This window comes from Mytilus californianus, unplaced genomic scaffold (assembly GCF_021869535.1).
Source record: "Mytilus californianus isolate M0D057914Y unplaced genomic scaffold, xbMytCali1.0.p SCAF_3, whole genome shotgun sequence".
Taxonomy (NCBI): domain Eukaryota; kingdom Metazoa; phylum Mollusca; class Bivalvia; order Mytilida; family Mytilidae; genus Mytilus; species Mytilus californianus.
Window position 1 is genome coordinate 92,502,151 of NW_026262679.1, and position 19,269 is coordinate 92,521,419.

The window sequence follows — 19,269 nt, forward strand, 5'->3', positions numbered from 1 at the left end:
CGTGCAACGTGTAAGAAATGAAAAATTCTTAGTGCATGTAATCAAACTTATTTGTTCAATGGATGGAAATTACAACACACAAGAATACCATTACACATAGTACGATTTAGTTGTGTTGGTTGCTTATGCCTTCGATGTTTTCCCTATACTCATGTCTTCTAGGCACAAAGCAAAAGATTTTTTTCTTCACACTTAACTCTGCGTTAATTACAATTTACTTTTTAAGGACTCATCATTTTCAAAGCAGTATTTTGCTATACTTGTTTGGACCTTTTTGGATTATAGCTCTTCATCTTTTTAATAAGCTTTGGATTTTCAAATATTTTGGCCTCGAGTATCACTGAAGAGACATTTATCGTCAAAATACTCATCTGGTGCAGAAAAATTAGTACCGTAAATGTTATTTCAAAGGATATGCAATAAATAGTTATAAAAAAGATGGATGTTTGACCTTGTAATCTCCTCTGTAGTCGACTGTACAGTTCAGATAGGCTGTTCTTCCTTGTATCACTGTTAAATTGATTGTACTGGTATCAAACACAGGCATAAATCTAGCGCCATCTTGCTGAATTGTATATGGAACTGAAACGAAAATTATTTAACAATTTGAAATATTTATGCCATATTATTACTTCAATCCTTTTCAAATTGTTTAACCATAGTTCTGTTTCTCAACATTTCAAATTATAAATAACGTACTTTAACTGAAATTGGACTATGTTTTTTTTTCTTATATAAATGCCAAAAATCTATATAAAAAAAAACAACGACTACAAAAGATATAATATTTTACTGTTTTTGACAGCATCTATTATGCAAAATTATTCGCAACCATCTATATAAATTGTTAAAAAAGAATTCAAATACACATTACATGTAAACGTAGTCGTTATTTTATATATATCACAGCTAGGAAATACTCGTTTTGTATCTTTCATTAACGATAAAATCTGCATGAAACTTCAACATGCCATAAGTTACACTATCCGACCTCGTCAAGTTTTCATTCAATATTGCTTATCAGTTTAAGATACCATGGAGCTAAAAACTCTTCGACAGTTATTTACTTGTATTGTATCAAAAATAAAGTAAACAAATGTTTCCATCTTAATGGCAGATTACTTTTGTTATTTGTTCTTGTGTAATCGGGTATTTTCTAAGAAAGCCTTTTTCACACTAAGTAACAAACGAGATTACTTAGTTCATCGTCTTTTCCAGGATCGATTATCGATGTATACAACTATCTATTAAACAGCAGGTATGTATTGCATAGCAGTTACAAGAAGGGGAAAACTCATACATCGGACTCGAAAAGCTTTGACAACATTGATTCAATGATTAAGAAAAACACTAAGACATTTTTATCAGACTTGCCATATAAGTGCAGTTTGATTGTTTAATAGACTGGAATGTTTAAATAAGTAACGATATTATCTTAATTGATGCCATTTGAATGTTAAGTTGTTAAAACACCCATGTTTGTTATGTATAATCGAACGAATTAACCTTTAAGAAGCAAATTGTTGTATGGATTCATATGAAGTAAGCTCTAACTGGTAGATTATACAGAAGTATGACAGCTTTGACAATATATGAGAATTTACGTTAGATTTTCTACATTACGAACCTTAAATAACTCATACTGAACAAACGGTATAATCGTAGGCTTAAAGGTTGGACATATTTCTAGAGTTCATTTACGGATGATAAAATGACTAGTCCTTTTAAAACAAAGGAATGGGTAATTTTCAACGAAGAAACTATTCCGAAAAGATCAGTGGACAAGAGAATGAAACACTGTAGATGTCAAATAACCTTTCACAATGATTCCAAACATAACCAACTCCTAGTTACAGTAAATAAAGGTAACCTCACCAACTGTTGATTTACTTATACAAGGTAGATTGAATCACTCTTCAAATAAGCGGGAGATGTGTATCAACATTGTTCCTTTTATCTACATAGAAAGTCGCCGTTACCATGAGAGAACGAAAGAAATTTACCGAGATTAGTAATCATTTCTGACTTTTGACATTACCCTCTTTCACCATCCGCAAAGTATTGTATTCCGTATAGTTTATGTACATTTACTTCTAAATGTGGTCAATTTGGTTGTTCAGTAGCTCTTTTTTAATTGACCTCAATAATGCATAGATTTCATATTGAATGTTATGAAAATCCTGATCTACATGATAATATGTGTATGGCAGAACAAAATACCGGTTATCTGTAAGTACTGAGAAAAGATTTTGTTTAATGTTTCCTATGAAAAAAGTCAGATCGGATTCAGACAAACATGGGTGATTTAGTTATTTTCTTTTACTATTTTCTGTATTTGAATATTGACTGAGAAACGCGATATAAAACAGACAAACTATATTCGTTAAAAAGAAATCCCTTATCTTGTGGCAACACGTGCAGTAATGTCCATTTTAAATCTATTTTCGGAAAAATAACTGTTTTAAATCTGGTGGACTGGACGTCCCGTTACTATCATTCCATATCCATGTAATCACTTGTATAATAGATTTATTTGCCGTTTCAGAATCAGAACGTCAATAGATACTTAATCGTTCAAAAGCAGCAAAATATTTCTTTGTTCATTTAACAAAGTACAAGTTTCGAAAAGGCCCCTATATGGTTCCTATTACAAGCTTCAATTTCAAATTTGGAATTGTCGGCCATCACCACAATGACCAATAGATAAAATAATGACTAGACAGGAAATCGGTTATTTTATGAAAAAAAAATGTACGTATAAGCGTTCATTTCATGGAGTCACAAATAGCACTAATTTTGATTTTCCACGAAACTCAATGAAATCAGGTCATTTTTTTCATATTTTTGTAGGACCGGAAACTGAAAACGTGTAGCGCATATGTCGGGTAAACTGATTCTTCAACATGATGTTAGCAATAACCAAGTTTTAGCTTTCTAAAAAGCTTTGGAGTGCTTCGCTTACAATACTTTTATGTAAGATGTGGTCTATGTGGTTGTTAAAGTATGGTAAAAGGGTTATTTGTCTCCTTTGTGCATTTAATCATAAGTGTTGTAGTATAAGCCCGTCTTAGATGGGACGCATTATGGTATACTGTAGTTTGTCCATGAACACTTCCTACAATAACTCAAATTAGCTTTGACCAATCCCCACAAAATTTTAACGGAATATCAGGATTGATAGATGGAAGCTTCCTTTTGATTGTAAAACTCTTTGGTGTCGTCATTCCAGAGATGCCGTTTGATTTTAAAAATCTATGATTCTGTCATTCCACAGTTATGGGAATTTGACGGTCAGATTAACAAAAGATAATATTCTACATGACAAGCACTTGCTTGGATCAATTTTATACATTTTACACTTTTGTTGGTATTAGTGAATTTAGACTCACTTTGGAATTTGTAAATATTATGGTTAGTCTTTCCAGAAATATGGGACTTTTAACATTCATTTCTACGCAATATTTATTTTCATATGGATGTTTTCATGCATTTTTTCCACACAGCCATTTTTACTTACTTTATTAGATGCTTCCTAATTATTCCAGAGCATTCTTACGACAATTCTAATGCAAAATTCGTGGGTTTCAGGTGCCGTTTGCGTAGCTTGTTATTTTTATATATTATTTGGTTTTAAAACAAGGAATACATGCATTCTGGCAAAATTATTCAAGATCATTAGCAGTTATATGTATTTTAGGTGTTGGTGTATATGCATATACAGTCAGATGATCACTTAGAAACCTGTTCATCTTTGCCCCTTCTCTAATTTATCAACATGAATTTGACTCGACAATATATAAGCAAGCTAAACCAGTAAAGGCTATATTATTCATTGATCGGGAATCGGATCGGATCTAAAATACCCATATTATAATGTTGTCCGTATTTAATGTCTAGTCCTGTCCGGGACATATTCCCAATTCTATTTATCATTCTAGCCAATAGAATCTTTCCCACATCATATGGCAACCAATGAGAACCGATATTTGAACATTACGTAATAATTTCAAGATGGCGTGACTATCGTATGAAACAAATAGCTTCGCACCGCGATGCAAAGCAAAAATGACTTGTATGACTTCAACATTTAGTTTGTCGAACTCAGCGGTAAATGTTTCCTTTGCCTTAATGTGGGTGAAATCCAGACGATTTAGACCCCCATCTTTCAGTAAATTTTCAAACATTAATTATTCTTAAATAAGACCAAAACGGGTCCTTACCAAACTTCAAAAGTTTTACAGTTTGTTGTATGTCAACGGTTTCTGTTTTGTCTTTGTAGATATTTCAGCAATGCAGCAGCCAGTTTTCTCTCGTACATTATTTTGTTAAAAGGGTAAATCTGGCGAGCAGATCCCATAACGGTTTTTGTTTTTTTTTATTTTCAGTTAATCAACGAATCAGAAAATAAAACGTTTATGTATACCTATTGAATATTAATTACATTTGTATATTAATATTGCCCAAAAAGCCTGAGATTTTAAAACGGCAAATTGATATATGAATCAAAATGTTCTATGATTTTGATAAAACCAATTTCTAACTGTTTTAGTTTTGAACAACAGTACATTAGCTTTTTTTTCAGTATATCTTTGTTGTCTTTTCATATTTGCATGGTTCCAGTAATATACATTCAGTCTTTCTACAGTACAAATAATTTTGTTTTAATACGATGTAAGTCTTTCCTATTATCTTTAAATTTTTTGTATAATTCTTATTTTACATCTGCATATTTTACACGTTTGTACACTTTTTATGATAAACTGTATTTGTAAAAGCTGAATACAAGTTGGCATTTCTTCTTAATTGTTGAAAGTACTTACAGCTAAAAAAAAATAATCTAAATAAAAAAAATTGTGGTATAATTACGCTGTAATTTTCCTTGCAAGTACTGTACCAGAAGCAATTCGCTACAATCTAAATATGTATTGTTTTAGATTCATGTTCGTTAGTTAATATTAGATTTGCAGAAATACGCATTCTAATTTACAGAAGTTAAAATAAACCTGATTGCATGCCTACTGACACTGGTGACAATAAGCAACTTCATTAGCTTCCAATTAACGTTGACCAAGCCTAGACACAAGGAAACATTTAAACCAATAAAATGTATCAATATTCCGTGTCGACAGGATAAACTTAATACCATAAATCTGTAGTAGTTCTTATTTCAGGGACAGTTACTATCCGGTCATTAGCGAAACTATCATGCTTTATTTTAATTTGGTGGCTTCCGCCATAATCAATGACATGAGTATTTACAATGGATTAAAAGAAAATGACAAATTATTGAGCACATGTTTTTGTTTCTTTGTTCCGAGAGAATGAAGGAAATTCAAGATTTACAATATTGTATACAATAACTGTATTCTTTCCGTTTTGTTATGATAGGAGAAAGAGGAAATATGGTGTATCAAACAATCATATAGCATTTCGCAAAAAAACAAAAACAAAAACAAAAACAAAACGAAAAAAATATTATCCATCCGTCTTCAACTATATAACTGTATCAGTACAATGTTTGAAGCTCTAAAAAATCACGAGGACGACTTTTTGTTTCACTAAAAAAAGGGGGGGGGGTTGGTTCATGGGTTTTAAGGAAATGGAATATTCAATAATTTTATTGTCATAGTATCGGAAACTTATACTTAACGATATCATGTATGCCATTTTTTCAAAAGATATGGGATATTTAAGATCGTTTTATTTAACGAATGTTTGAACTGAACGTTTTAGGAACAAGGCGGAATACCTATTAAGCCAAAATGGACATATATGATATTTTCCTTTAGTTATCTAGATACCATTTTTCAGATTATCTATCCCTTATAAATGTCATAGTCAGGTCAAGTTATTCGCATTAACTTCCTTAAAACTCCAGACGCGTAAAATAACAGATTTAAATTGGTAATGAACTAATTATTTGCCTCTAAATGGTCTATATATGTGTTTTTAATGTTGAAGACATCATTGGGTGGTCCGGATAATTATTTGTATATGCACGATCGGAAGCAATTTCTTTTTTTCTACAATAAAATTCATTTTAGCAAAGTATGTGACTGACGTTTTATATCTTTGCCATATCAGTCCTAAACGCAAATTAATAAATGCATGAGATTTTATACTTCAGTCTAATTGTAAAATATTCTTAAACATCAATGCTGAAGACTAAATGATTCTATTTTAATCACAGTCTTTGGTTTAAATAGATGCATTTTAAAACAAAGTATTCAATCTCAGTCGAGATTCTGCTAAGTTCGTTAAACATCGATACCACATTCAATGATGCAATGTTCGATATAAATGCCTTATAAGGAATCAGTTTTGTTGTGTACTCATTTCTTATCTCCAACGCAGCACTTGCCATTTAAACAAAAAATAATTGCACAAATTTAATTAATTATAGAAACATATACAATCTATAAAACAAGGTAAGAAGAATGTACCAAACTTTAAGGGTTATGAAAAAAACCAACTCATTAAAGATTCCAAGCTTTTAGTTTTGTACACCAGACGCTAGTTTAGTATACACAAGACTCATCCATGACTTTCGAATCAAACCAGTTGGAAGGCCTAATCAAATACGGAGTTGAATAGCATTAAAAAAATCCAGAAAAGTTGTGCAAAACACGGCTAAGGCATATCTATACTTGGGAGGTAGAAAAACCTTAGCGTTTTGAATAATTTAACAGTTAATAAACAGTAAATTTACAGAAAATGAAAGTAAGAATAATATTTCATGTCAGTCAACACAGAAGTGCTGACTATCGGGCTAGTGATACTCTCGGGCATGAAACATGCATCAGCGGTTGCATTGGCCCGATGGTTGTAATAACTCACAAAGAATACCAAGTTTATAATTTGGTACGACAGGCGCACGTTTAGTCTACACAAAGCTCATCACTGAGTGGGGCTCAAAACAGCTGAATAGACTGATTCCGAAAGTTGCGTCAAATACGGTTAGGGTTATTTATCATGGGGCAGAACAACCTGAGTGTTTTGAATAATTAAACGTTTTGTAAACAGTTAATTTACAGAAAAATTAATATGTAAAAGATGTAATATGTCAACTCATAAGTGCTGACTACTGGACTGGTGATACCCTTTTGGACGAAACGTCCACCAGCGATGGCATTGACTCAGTGGTTAGTTGTAAAAACAGGCTTATAATTTGTTACGGCAGGTACACATTTTGTTTTAACAAGACTAATCAGTGGCGTACAAGTCAAAACAGTTGAAAGGCCAAATCAAGTACAAAGTTTAAAAGCTGAGCCAAATACGTCTGAGGCTATCTATACCTGGATGTAGGAAAACCTTATAGTTTCGAATAACGCAAAATTTTATGAACAGTTTATCAAAAATAATTAACGTATCAGTAATATTTTATGTAATGCTGACTGCTTTGGAAATTTGAATAAATGAGGTACGTTAAATTAGCCTTAAGTTCTTGCCAAACTTCACATTTATCTGACGTATTAATTAGTCAAATCATAGCACAAATCATGAGACATGGTCAACTAAAAAAAGAAATTTGTATAGGTGCATTCTTATGAATTCAAGATACACAGTACAAGTTTCTACAATGAAAATGTGAATGTGAAATTCATATTAATGACATAACTTCCCACAAATGACGTCATTCGAAAGTCTTTGACATGCATATAGCGCTTGATAACATCTTAAATAAAGGCAACAGTAGTATATCGCTGTTCGAAACTCATAAATCGATAGATATAATAACAAATCCGGGTTACAAACTAAAACTGAGGGAAACGCATCAAATATAAGAGGAGAACAACGACACAACAAAAACACAACATTAAAATGTAACACACACAGAAACGAACTATAATACAACAATGGCAATTTTCCTGACTTGGTAGAGGACATTTTAAGAAAAAACTGGTGGATGGAACCTGGTTTTGTGGCATGCCAAACCTCCCGCTTTTATGGCAATGTTAAATATAACATTAAAATGACAACATTACATGACATGACTGCAATACAAATAAATGGGAGAACATATAGGACAAAGAAACACACGAATAATAGCTAACAAAAGGTACTAGGTTTAGAATTTAATACGCCAGACGTGCGTCTCGTCCACACAAGACTAACCAGTGACGCTCAGATGAAAAAAGTTTGAAAGCCAAAACAAGTACAAAGCTGAAGAGCACCGAGGACCAAAACGTCCAAAAAGTTGCGCCTAACACGGCCAGGGTTTTCTGCCTGGGACAAGAACATCCCAGTTAATTTACAGACACACCTGAATTTAAGTGCCATGGATTTAACGTCTGCATATTAATAATACATCCCTCTGAACTAGCCGTTTAAGAGTGAAGTGAAGAGACTTAAAAAAACACTTGTATTTACTTCGCATGTTAGGAAAACAAAGACGATTTACATTATCAAATGGTAATTTTTTCTTCCATGTGTGCCTTTAGATTCTACCCATATTTCCTACCCAATATTTTATCATATGGTATAATCAATTCTCTAAAATTTTAGTTAAAAGGGACAGGATTCATTCTTTATCATAATCGTCTTTTTAATAAAAGATAAAACTTGGTTGCTACGTGTCAAATTTTCTGTTCAGATACTAGTTACCAAACTTAAATGAGCTTGACCTCTTAGCAAAAATGCAACCTTTGGACCCAGCAACGTTTTGAATCGTTGACATACAGTCTCGCCTCAAAAGCTAGTTTAGAAATTTACCAAGCATAACTGTAGCTTCATAATTATCAACGAAAATGGCAATGCAACCATATAATTTCCTTTTCATGACAAGACTTTCATAATTCAAACAGAACTAAAAAAAGGACACTAATTATTCAATTGCTTATCTAATCTTTATCGTTGCAATATCAAAAATCCTGTTGTGTATCACGTGTTATAATGGTCAGACTTTGGACAAAATATTATCTAAAAGGCTGAAAATACCGTTATAGAAGTGTACATAAAAAATATCAAATTACTTTTCTAAGAATGTACCAATCTAAACTACAACTTTAATTATTAATTATTGACTAAAGGCAAATAAAACTAAGTCACAATTGCTAAAATCCACTTATTCCTCCAATTAAATAAGTAATAAAGAAGACACAATCAAAGTTATCGCAATGACGTACTATCTAATGTCAGTATAGGTATTGCGTGTTGTCATTCAACCTAACATCGGTCGTATAGCTTTAAAGGGATATGAAAGGCTCTTTAAAACAGATCGCCATTCTGAAATGTGGTTACATTGGATAATCCAGTCTTAAAACTAAGTAAACACTAAAATGCTCATTTAATTCATGTAACTCCGAGCTTATTCAGCATAACCTTTTTCGACGCTTACTTCTACGTTTTTGTTTCTATCAGTATAACTAACGTCCAGTTATGAAGCAAAATAATTTGTACACATTTTTATTGGCTTTAATAAAATTTAGTGTTAGAACTTACATTGTGCTTTTTTTTTTTTAATTTGCCCTTAATACACATGTTATACATGTCACTGGATGATAAGGAATCAAACATTATCCTACTAATCATAAATGTCACTGATATTATCGAACATATCGTAAATCCATCGTCTTAAATCAAGTCTAAGTGTTACGTACATAAACTATATCACAGATTTTTTTACATATGAAAAGTGCTTGCGAATTTACACCAGAAAATATCAAAGGAATTCGGGTAGCCATTTAGTTTTTCAGATACGAGTTGTTCAAATTTACAGCTTTAAGATATAAAGAATATAATACCGGCGATGGAAGAACACAATTTGCTTCCGCAAATTTGCAGATTTAACATTGTTGTGCTGTTATATATATCAATCCTAAATTGAGGTAAATTATATGGCCTTCCAAATACCGTTTCGATTCCTAACAACTGAAGAGACATTAATTGTCGAAATCCGGATATGGTGTACACATTTTTGCACCTCATGTTTGCGGTAAACCATCTTTTCTTTTATTTTTTTCTGTTTGGTATCAAATTAATTATTAAGATTTAAGAACATCCGTTGTTCGACCTGCTAGTCAAATGCGTTTTGTTAAAATATATTTTTTTTCACTTTTTTGGTCTTTTTGAAAATGTTTGTGCTGTATTTAGACCCCTCTACCAAGAAATTTGTTTTGCATGCACACGTATAAAAATTGCGGTTTTTATCCAACGCTATCATAAGTTTGAACGTTGTATTCAATTTAGACTTGTTTACATTTTTTTTATTTGGGCTTGTATTACATTTGCCTCAATTTAGGATAGACTCTTGAATTTTATATATATATATACATAAAGTGCCTAAAAAATCAACAATGTTAGAGTAGATTTGATTCTTTATTCCTTCCGGCCAGGGCTGGAACAACCTGTACTAAATATCTATATATAATTAAAAATAAATGACAAATGTATATTGGTGCAAAGAAGGCCCTTAACGACTGTACGTTCTCAAGATATATACTCCAAAAAGTCGATTTTATTTGAAAATTTTCGGCGACGTTTTTCATGTCTACAGTGACGTCGCGTCATATAATGCTGAACATTGTGCCAAGCCCGTCCGATAAACGTGATTATTTATGATTTTATTTTAGTATTTATCAAAAATGTTCACGTTCAATCGATAGAAATATATAGTTTATCCAAATTAAATTGAAAATGATTTGTTAATCCTATTAGTAGATATAATTATAACAATGACACAAAATCTTAATCTAAATCAATTTAGAAATATGAATGATAAGAAAATAAAGTAAGAAAAAAAAACCAAACTGATTTTGGTAATCATTCTTAAAACAATAATCTCAGAAAAGTCTTGAAATTAGAAACTCAAAGGCACCTTTCCTAAATTGTCATTTTATAAATTTGTAATTTATTAAGAAACTTAGGTTTCAACTCCCTCAGGCCAAGTTGACCTTAGATGGATATGACTTTTTTTATCCTTTGCTCTTGAACTGTTTTGGTACTTGTGCACATTTGGCTTTCAAACAATTGTCTTTGTCTGATGTTGGCAAATCCAGAAAAGCGGTTAGGAAGCATTAAATTCATCAAATTGTTTGTTTTCATTTTTTGACTTTGAAATAATTTCTTTGACCTTTTTACCTATTATGTCTTTTTGTTTTTCTCACACATTGTTGTCAATATAATTGAATTCTATACGACTGTCATACAAGTGAGAGAATTAGCTAGCTATAAAACCAGATTTAATCCACCATTTTCTACATAAGGAAATGCTTGTACCAAGTCAGGAATATGACAGTTGTTTTCCATTCGTTTGATGTGTTTGAGCTTTTCATTTTGCCATTTAATAAAGGACTTTTCGTTTTGAATTCCCACTGGAGTTTGGTATTTTTGTTATTTTACTTTTTTCTTTATCTAATTTGTCAAATTTACACGTGAAAATATTATAACCAACACATACAATATTATGCAGACAAGTCGGCTATTACAATGTGCTCGATGTGATGTGGTTGACTGATTCTCCAAATTGGTTGCAGTTTGGACTAGTTTCAAATTGATTTTCAGAATCGAAAAAATGGTTTGATAAACCATATCAAAATTATAAATTCGTCCTTAGCCAAGAAGACAACCATCAAATACAAAAGCAGCACAAAATCGAGCATTTTGGTGGATTCTCATATTCGGTATCTGGTATGAATGCAAATGCGATAATTTTCAACAACAAACCAAAGAACGAGGATATAAACAACCAAAGGTCCCATAAGACCACAACAATGAGCAAATATCTTATCGTTTAGTAAGATTTAAAGGTCATGTCAAAATGGGAAATAGTTTAAAAGAATAAAACCAAAGACCTGGTTTCAACAAAAAAAAAACATTAAACAAAAAACATATATGGCAGTCACCAATCAAAGTCAACAACTGAATAACAGGCATACACAACTATAGGGTACTGTCTATTAAAATGTTTTATAAATTATTTACATTTTTTTTTTATTCAAAAGATTTAATAAAGACCAGGCGAACTGTCAATGGGATATTCAATAAAAAGTTCTTTTGGAATTGTCTTTGTCTGAAACTGATACACTTTGTTTTTTTTTTTAAATTTATAATTGATTGTCATGCTGTGTAGTAGTTACTACGCGCAGTAATATATTCAACATTTTTCATAAGAGAAAAAAAACATCGAGTTTCAAATCATTTTATTGTTCTCTTAGCGTTTAATCACTATGGAATATATGGATTCGACCTATGATCGACTTCATTGTTTTATTCGCAAATAATTTTCCATTAACGAGTTATCCTTTTTCATACGGTTGCCTATTTTCTACAGTTTCTTTCAGAAAAACGGAAATTGGCTCTTTACAGGTCTCTTAAGATGTTGATTCTTTTAACAATCTTTAATTTCTAGTTAAGGTTGTATCCATGTTTGATAGCAGTAGTATCAGTTATGAATACAAACAAAAACAAGTGTATCAGTTTGAGACAAAGACAATTCCAAAAAAGATCATAACTGTGTCTGTTGTGCCCTTCCATTTTTTTTTATTCGAGATCCACTGATGGGTCTTATGTAAACAAAATGCGCGTCTGACTTACCAGATTATAAGCCTTGTATCTTTTATGGAGTTTTTATAATTAGTGGGTCGACGCCACTGTTGGTGAATGTTTCGTCCCGTACGGTATTAGCCCAGTAGTCAGAACTTTTGTGTTGACATGAAACATCATTGATAAGTTCCTCTTCTATAAATTTACTTTATATAATGGTAAAATTACTCGAAATAGTAAGTTTATTTTACCCCAGGCATAAATTGTCATAACCGTATTTGGCACAACTGTTCGGAATTGTCGGTTTTCCATGCTTTCATTTTCGTATTTGATTTGTCCTTCCAATTGTTTAGATTCGAGCGCCACTGATGAGTCTCATCTAGACGAAACGCACGTACTTAATTATAAGCCTGGTATCTTTGATGAGTTTTGCTCAATTGTTGATATCAGTAATTGTTTTATACCATCTCCAAATGATGTTTTGGAACTTTTATAGTGATGGGCGCCAAGTGTGACAATAATTAGTAATATTATATTCAGGCTAGCTTAGCAATAATACTTGCATGTACAAAATTTCCAAAAGGATAATACCTATTTTTTCTGTCAAACTTTCCATCTGACCAATAGTTCTTAATTCTATATTTTAATTGTATAGGTGACTTCATGATTCCCGAGACGGTACAACCCAAGCTTTTGACATTTTTTTTTATTTTGACATGTATTTTGTTATTGATTTCGTCGACATAAATTTCTTCTCATTGGTCTTTCTTTGAGTTATCATTTCCTTTTATGGTTCATAAGTTCTTGTGATCAAGTTTTTCTTAAATCTATACTATACGAATTTTCTCTCTATTCTAGCAAGCTTTTCCATTGCAAAGAAAACGAGAAATGTAAAAGAAAGTCTTTAAAATCGTACTTTATCCTAATTAATTGAGAGGTTTATTCTAAACCTTCTAAAGGCTTTGCATATAAATGAAAGGTTTCTTCTATTTAATCAACATGTGTATCTGAGACCACAATTAGATTAACGATGTTTAAAAAAAATCGTAGGATTTCAGTAGCAGTTTGTTAATGTATATTACAATGGAAAAGGTTTTAAATTTAGTTATATGTAAAAAAAAAATATTCTAAACTCTGTACACTTCATTATGATGAGTTTACTTTGAAGTATTATTATGCGAAAAGGCTTCTTTAAAAATAAGCTTGAAACCAAACAACGTCATCAAACAATCAATGAAGTTATTTATCATAAAGTCTGTTTAATATTAGAGAGATAGATAAACATATTCACAAACATTTTTTTAACGAGAACGATTGCAAACGACATAACATACAATGTGGTCAGTGAAATATAGAATTCAATTATAAAAACATAGCTTACAGAACTAATAACTAAAAAACAAACTAATCTGATGATTTAAGAAAAGTCACATGAGTCCACGCTATACTTTTTAAAGGATCGGTTTGCTTAAGTTTTCAGTGTTGTATTTTGTCATATTAGTTTTCAATTCGTATTTTTATTTCAAACCAAATAGGTATATGAATGTGGTGATGTCTTGGTGTGATGCAAAGTCATTCGCTAATCCGCTATTATACATTTCGTAACCTGATATGATTCATCAATGTATTTAACAAAGTTCACACAATGCATATCAAATGTGGAACAGGAATTGCTGAGCGTCTGAGATCACCAATTATTTTCAGTGGATTTCGTGGCTCAATATTTAGTTTTCTGTGTAGTGTTTTGTGTACTTTTGTTTGACGTTTCATTGTTTTTCCTATGATCATGATGTTGTCTGTTTTTCTTCAACTTATCCTTTTTGGTTGCCTTATTGCTATCTCCTCCCCTTTTTTTAAATATGTTCCTTGGTTGAAATATTTTTCAAAGTAGTTGATAGGTTCAAAAATGTTTTGGTGCAAAACATCCCATTTTAATTACCTTATTCAAAAGTGAAGTAACATCTAAGTTGAAAAATGATTGAGAACTCTATATATGATGACTTAAAAAGGTGACGTCCCAAATTTTTTTATTTAGAAATGGTGTAACGCGAGCAGAGCGTTTAGATGATAAACTGTTACGTAATTGGATGTTAAACCTGAAGATGTTTGATTCAATGGACGATTTAACATGGAAAGGCTATACATACATTTGTATACAACTCTCAAAATTTGTGCAAAGTAGTGATAAAAGATGTATACGAATAAGATGAAAAATGTCGTTTTAAAAGACGAATCTTTCGGCACAACAAATTGCATTTTAAATATTTGCATGTTTAACTATATTGTAACAATTAATGAAGTAAGAGTACTTACACGCGCGTTCAGTATGGCCTATCAAGTTCAGGATTCAAAATGATCTTATATGGATATAGGCAATAGAACATTTGACAGGACAAAACAAAGATGTTCATATTGTATGATTTCATTTTGAAAAAAAAGATCGACACTGACGAAGGCCATATATATTGTTTGTTTGTTTCAACGAGTTATTATTTTATCTAATTCGTGTATCTTTGACTTGTATCGTAGCATAAATTTTTAGACTTGTATAATTTTTCCTGTTTGAGTTGTTCAATCTTTAGTTTTGTATTGTGTTTTGTGAAATGTTGTTGAGTGGCTTAAAAATGCCATTTAAATGTTCGTTTTATCTGTCATATGTTCTTCAAAAACAAAAAAATTCATTTTACCCCTATGTTCAATTATAGCCATAGTGGCTATGTTTCTTGACGTACAAGGAAAAAAAATACAAAATTTATACTAGATACTCTGAAACTCATTCAGCCTAAGTTTGGCTGAAATTAATTCAGCAGTTTAAAAGGAGAAGATTTTTTAAAGTAAGCAAACTAGATGAAAAAAATGTGAAAAATTGTCTTTAAAGGACAATAGCTCCTTAAGGGGTCAATTGACAATTTTTTCATATCTTACTTTGCTGAACGTTTTTGCTGTTTACAGTTTATCTTTATCTTTAATAATAATCAAGATAATAACCGAAAACTGCAAAATTTCCTTGAAATCATCAATTCAGGGCAATAACCTAAAAATAAGGTATCCAATTTGGCTGATAATTTCAGGGCAGGTAGACCTTGACCTAATGAATACTTTAACTTCTTTTCTGATTTGCTCTAAATGCTTTAGTTTTTGAGATATGAGTTAAAAACTGCATTTTACCCTATGTTCTATTTTAATCATGGCGGCCATGGTTTCTGAGGAAACAGAAAATAAAACACAAACTTTATTTTAGATAACCTCAGAATCATTCAGCTTAAGTTTGGTTTAATTTGGTTCAGTAGTTTCAGAGGAGAAGATGTTTTAAAGATAGAAAACATGATAAATAAATTGTGTAAAATTGTCCTTAGAGGGCAATAACTTCTGAAGGGGTTAATTGACAATTTTGGTCATATAAAAACTTATTTGTAGATCTTACTTTGCTGAACATTTTTGCTGTTTACAGTTTATCTTTATCTATAATAGTATTCAAGATTATAACCGAAAACTGCAAAATTTCCTTAAAATCATCAATTTAGGGCAATAATCTAAAAATAAGATATCCGATTTTGCTGATAAGTTCAGGGCAGGTAGACCTTGACCTAATGAATACTTTAACTTCTTTTCTGATTTGCTCTAAATGCTTTAGTTTTTGAGATATATTAAAAACTGCATTTTACCCTATGTTCTATTTTAATCATGGCAGCCTTGGTTTCTGAGGAAACAGAAAATAAAACACAAACTTTATTTTAGATAACCTCAGAATCATTCAGCTTAAGTTTGGTTTAATTTGGTTCAGTAGTTTCAGAGGAGAAGATGTTTTAAAGATAGAAAACATGGTAAACAAATTGTGTAAAATTGTCCTTAGAGGGCAATAACTTCTTAAGGGGTCAATTGACAATTTTGGTCATATAAAAACTTATTTGTAGATCTTACTTTGCTGAACATTTTTGCTGTTTACAGTTTATCTTTATCTATAATAACATTCAAGATAATAACCAAAAACTGCAAAATTTCCTTAAAATTACCAATTTGGTGGCAGCAATCCAAAAATGGGTTGTTAGATTCATCTGAAAATTTCAGGGCTGATAGAACTTGACCTAATGAACATTTGTACTCCATGTCAGATTTGCTCTAAATGCGTTAGTTTTTGAGATATAAGCCAAAAACTGCATTTTACCCCTATGTTCTATTTTTAGCCATGGAGGCCATGTTTTTCGACGAAACAGAAAATAAAACACAAACTTTATTTAAGATACCCTAAGGATCATTCAGCTTAAGTTTGGTTGGAATTGGTTCAGTAGTTTCAGAGAAGAAGATGTTTGAAATAGTTTACACCGGACGGACGACGACGACGGACGAAGACGGACGCCAAGTGATGGCAAAAGCTCACATTTCCTTTGGTAAGGTGAGCTAATAATAAAAATACCTCATAGTAAATATCTCTCATAAATGTTGTGTTTTTAGGTTAGTTCACATTATTAGTTAATCAATGATTTTTAGTTTGTAAGTAAACAGAAATATAATTTATACCCCTAAATCATAAACCCAGAATAACATGTTGTATTTTCTTAAGTTTGTGATAAAACCACATAAAAAAATCATAGTTTTCACATTACAGTTATGTTTCTCTCTGGCGATTATTAGTCTTTTAGATAAAGTATTTGAAAGAAACTGTTAAAACAACAAAAAAGCCTAACTAACTAACTCGTTGGTAACCACATGCATTTTGTTATGTAGCACCTAAATATCACAAAATGTTATCAAACTCGAATACAACAGCTAAAAGTCTTTGAACTCTGATTTATGGAATAAGCTTTAAACGTTTTAGAATTTTTCTTTATTTTTTTTTTTTATTTAAAAGCCGATGTCAATGTTAGATCTAAGTTAGAATTAAATAAACACAGCACCACATTTAAAGTGTGTTTTTGGTGAATTCTCGGAAAAATCTTAATCACTCACTTGTTTGTAGTAGTCTTACAGCGTTTTAAAGACTGTGTGATGCCATCAACAATTCAACAATTTACTACAAATCCTCTAGCATTGTTGCAATCATTAAATTAAAAAACAAAATAATTGTTTTGATATACTACAACATTGTTCAGTATGAAAGAGTGAAATGATAGAGAAAAACCGAACAAAAAAAGTGAACTACAGTTGTACTTAATGAATGTAAAGGGAATTTTATCAACCAATGCAATGCATGTGAGTTACTAAAAAGCAATTAAAATGTAAAGTATAGAGTTTTATTTATTGAGATGATGTGTGTAAAAGTGTGTCTTATAAAAAAAACTAGCTTTTAACAAGTCTACTTTATCAAAACAATTCTTTTGTTGTTAATATAATAATTGCAACAATGTTAGAGGTTTTGCAGTAAATTAATAAATTGTCGTACATCAAAGTCTTTAAAACGCTGTAAGACTACTACAAACAAATGAGAGATCATTACCAGTGCTAAATCCTCTTATAAAGTCCTTTCGGTTTAGTGTAAGAAGAAATAAATTGATAGCTAAATGATTATAAGTCTTTTGAACAAATAAGTTCAGCGTCATCTGTTATGGTAAAAGTTGCATCATTGAAAGCATCACTTTTTATGGTTTAAAGACACAAATGTAAGAAGTAATAAAAGGTGTTTGCTACTGATATTCAAAATGACATCATATTTGAGGGGCGGTATGAGGGGTGTCATTCCGAATGCTCGAAAAAAAGAGCATTCTTTCCCGGATCCCGAAAAAAATAGTCACTCATTCCCGAGTCCCATTAAGGGTAAATCGCGAATTCCCACGAAAATAAAGGACCAATCTCGAATTCCCGCAAAAATAAAGGCCTAATCCGACGTTATGAAAAATGTCCTTCCGCCGTTTATATTTCTTAAGTAACGTCTTTATCGATTAATAATGTATGATACATCAAACTAAGGGATAAAAAATAAAAGTCTACGTGGATGAATATATATATATACCCATTTGCAAAATTCGAATATTTTGCCAAACTATGATGCCTCTAAATTTTTTCGCCTGAAAAGTAAGGAAAATGTTGTTTTACCTGTTTAAACAATATACTATATCAATAACGTGAATTTCAATATGTATTTTTTTACCAAAAGTGCAATTAACATGTGTGAATTAAAACATATGGAGAAATATAGGGGTTCCGAAGGAGAAGTGGTGGAAGGTATCAAAGGGAGATTCAAAAATCACAAATCAAAGAGCGACCGACAAAATCTTGGCAAAAAACCCCGAAAAACGACTAAAGACAGACAGTAGTCTACAAAACATTCTATAAAGGATGAGCCACACGAAGCTCAACAAAAACCGGGGTGGTATTAGTTACTCCGGAAGGGTAAGCATATCATCCTGCTACACCTATGCCACCCTTTGAGAAATTGTTAAAAGATAGACTAGGTAGAAGCCAGAGAGGTCAAAATTTAAGAGTTAAAAAATTGAAACAAAGAAAATCACTTTTATACATTAAAGAACAATTTGGCTGAATGGCAATAATGCAACAACACAGGTTTACCAAATCAAACATCAGAGGTCAGCATGTGACCTTCAAGACCCCCGTACTGTGTGATTAGCTGTAAACTATCTAGAATCTAGTCAAATTGTAAATAAATTGAACATAGACAAGTTGATCATCACCATTAAACTTTTAGAAGACAAAAATCATGACGATATCTTACGACAACCACTGACGAATCTTGACATCAAACAGAATTAAAAACAGTGGAATAGAATTTTAATACCTCCTCTGCAACCTCTTATTTTGAAGTTTTGACAGCTGGAAATGAACTTCAAAGAT

General features: G+C 31.4%; 1 protein-coding gene across 1 annotated transcript in view; it reads right to left on the minus strand.

Moving 5' to 3' along the window:
• LOC127735450 (limbic system-associated membrane protein-like) overlaps window positions 1-19,269 on the minus strand; it is a 33,913-nt gene that overhangs the window by 12,376 nt on the left and 2,268 nt on the right. Inside the window, exon 2 of the mRNA XM_052245617.1 lies at window positions 452-582. Within this exon, the coding sequence (XP_052101577.1) occupies window positions 452-582 (131 nt within the window). The remainder of the gene's footprint in view (window positions 1-451; window positions 583-19,269) is intronic.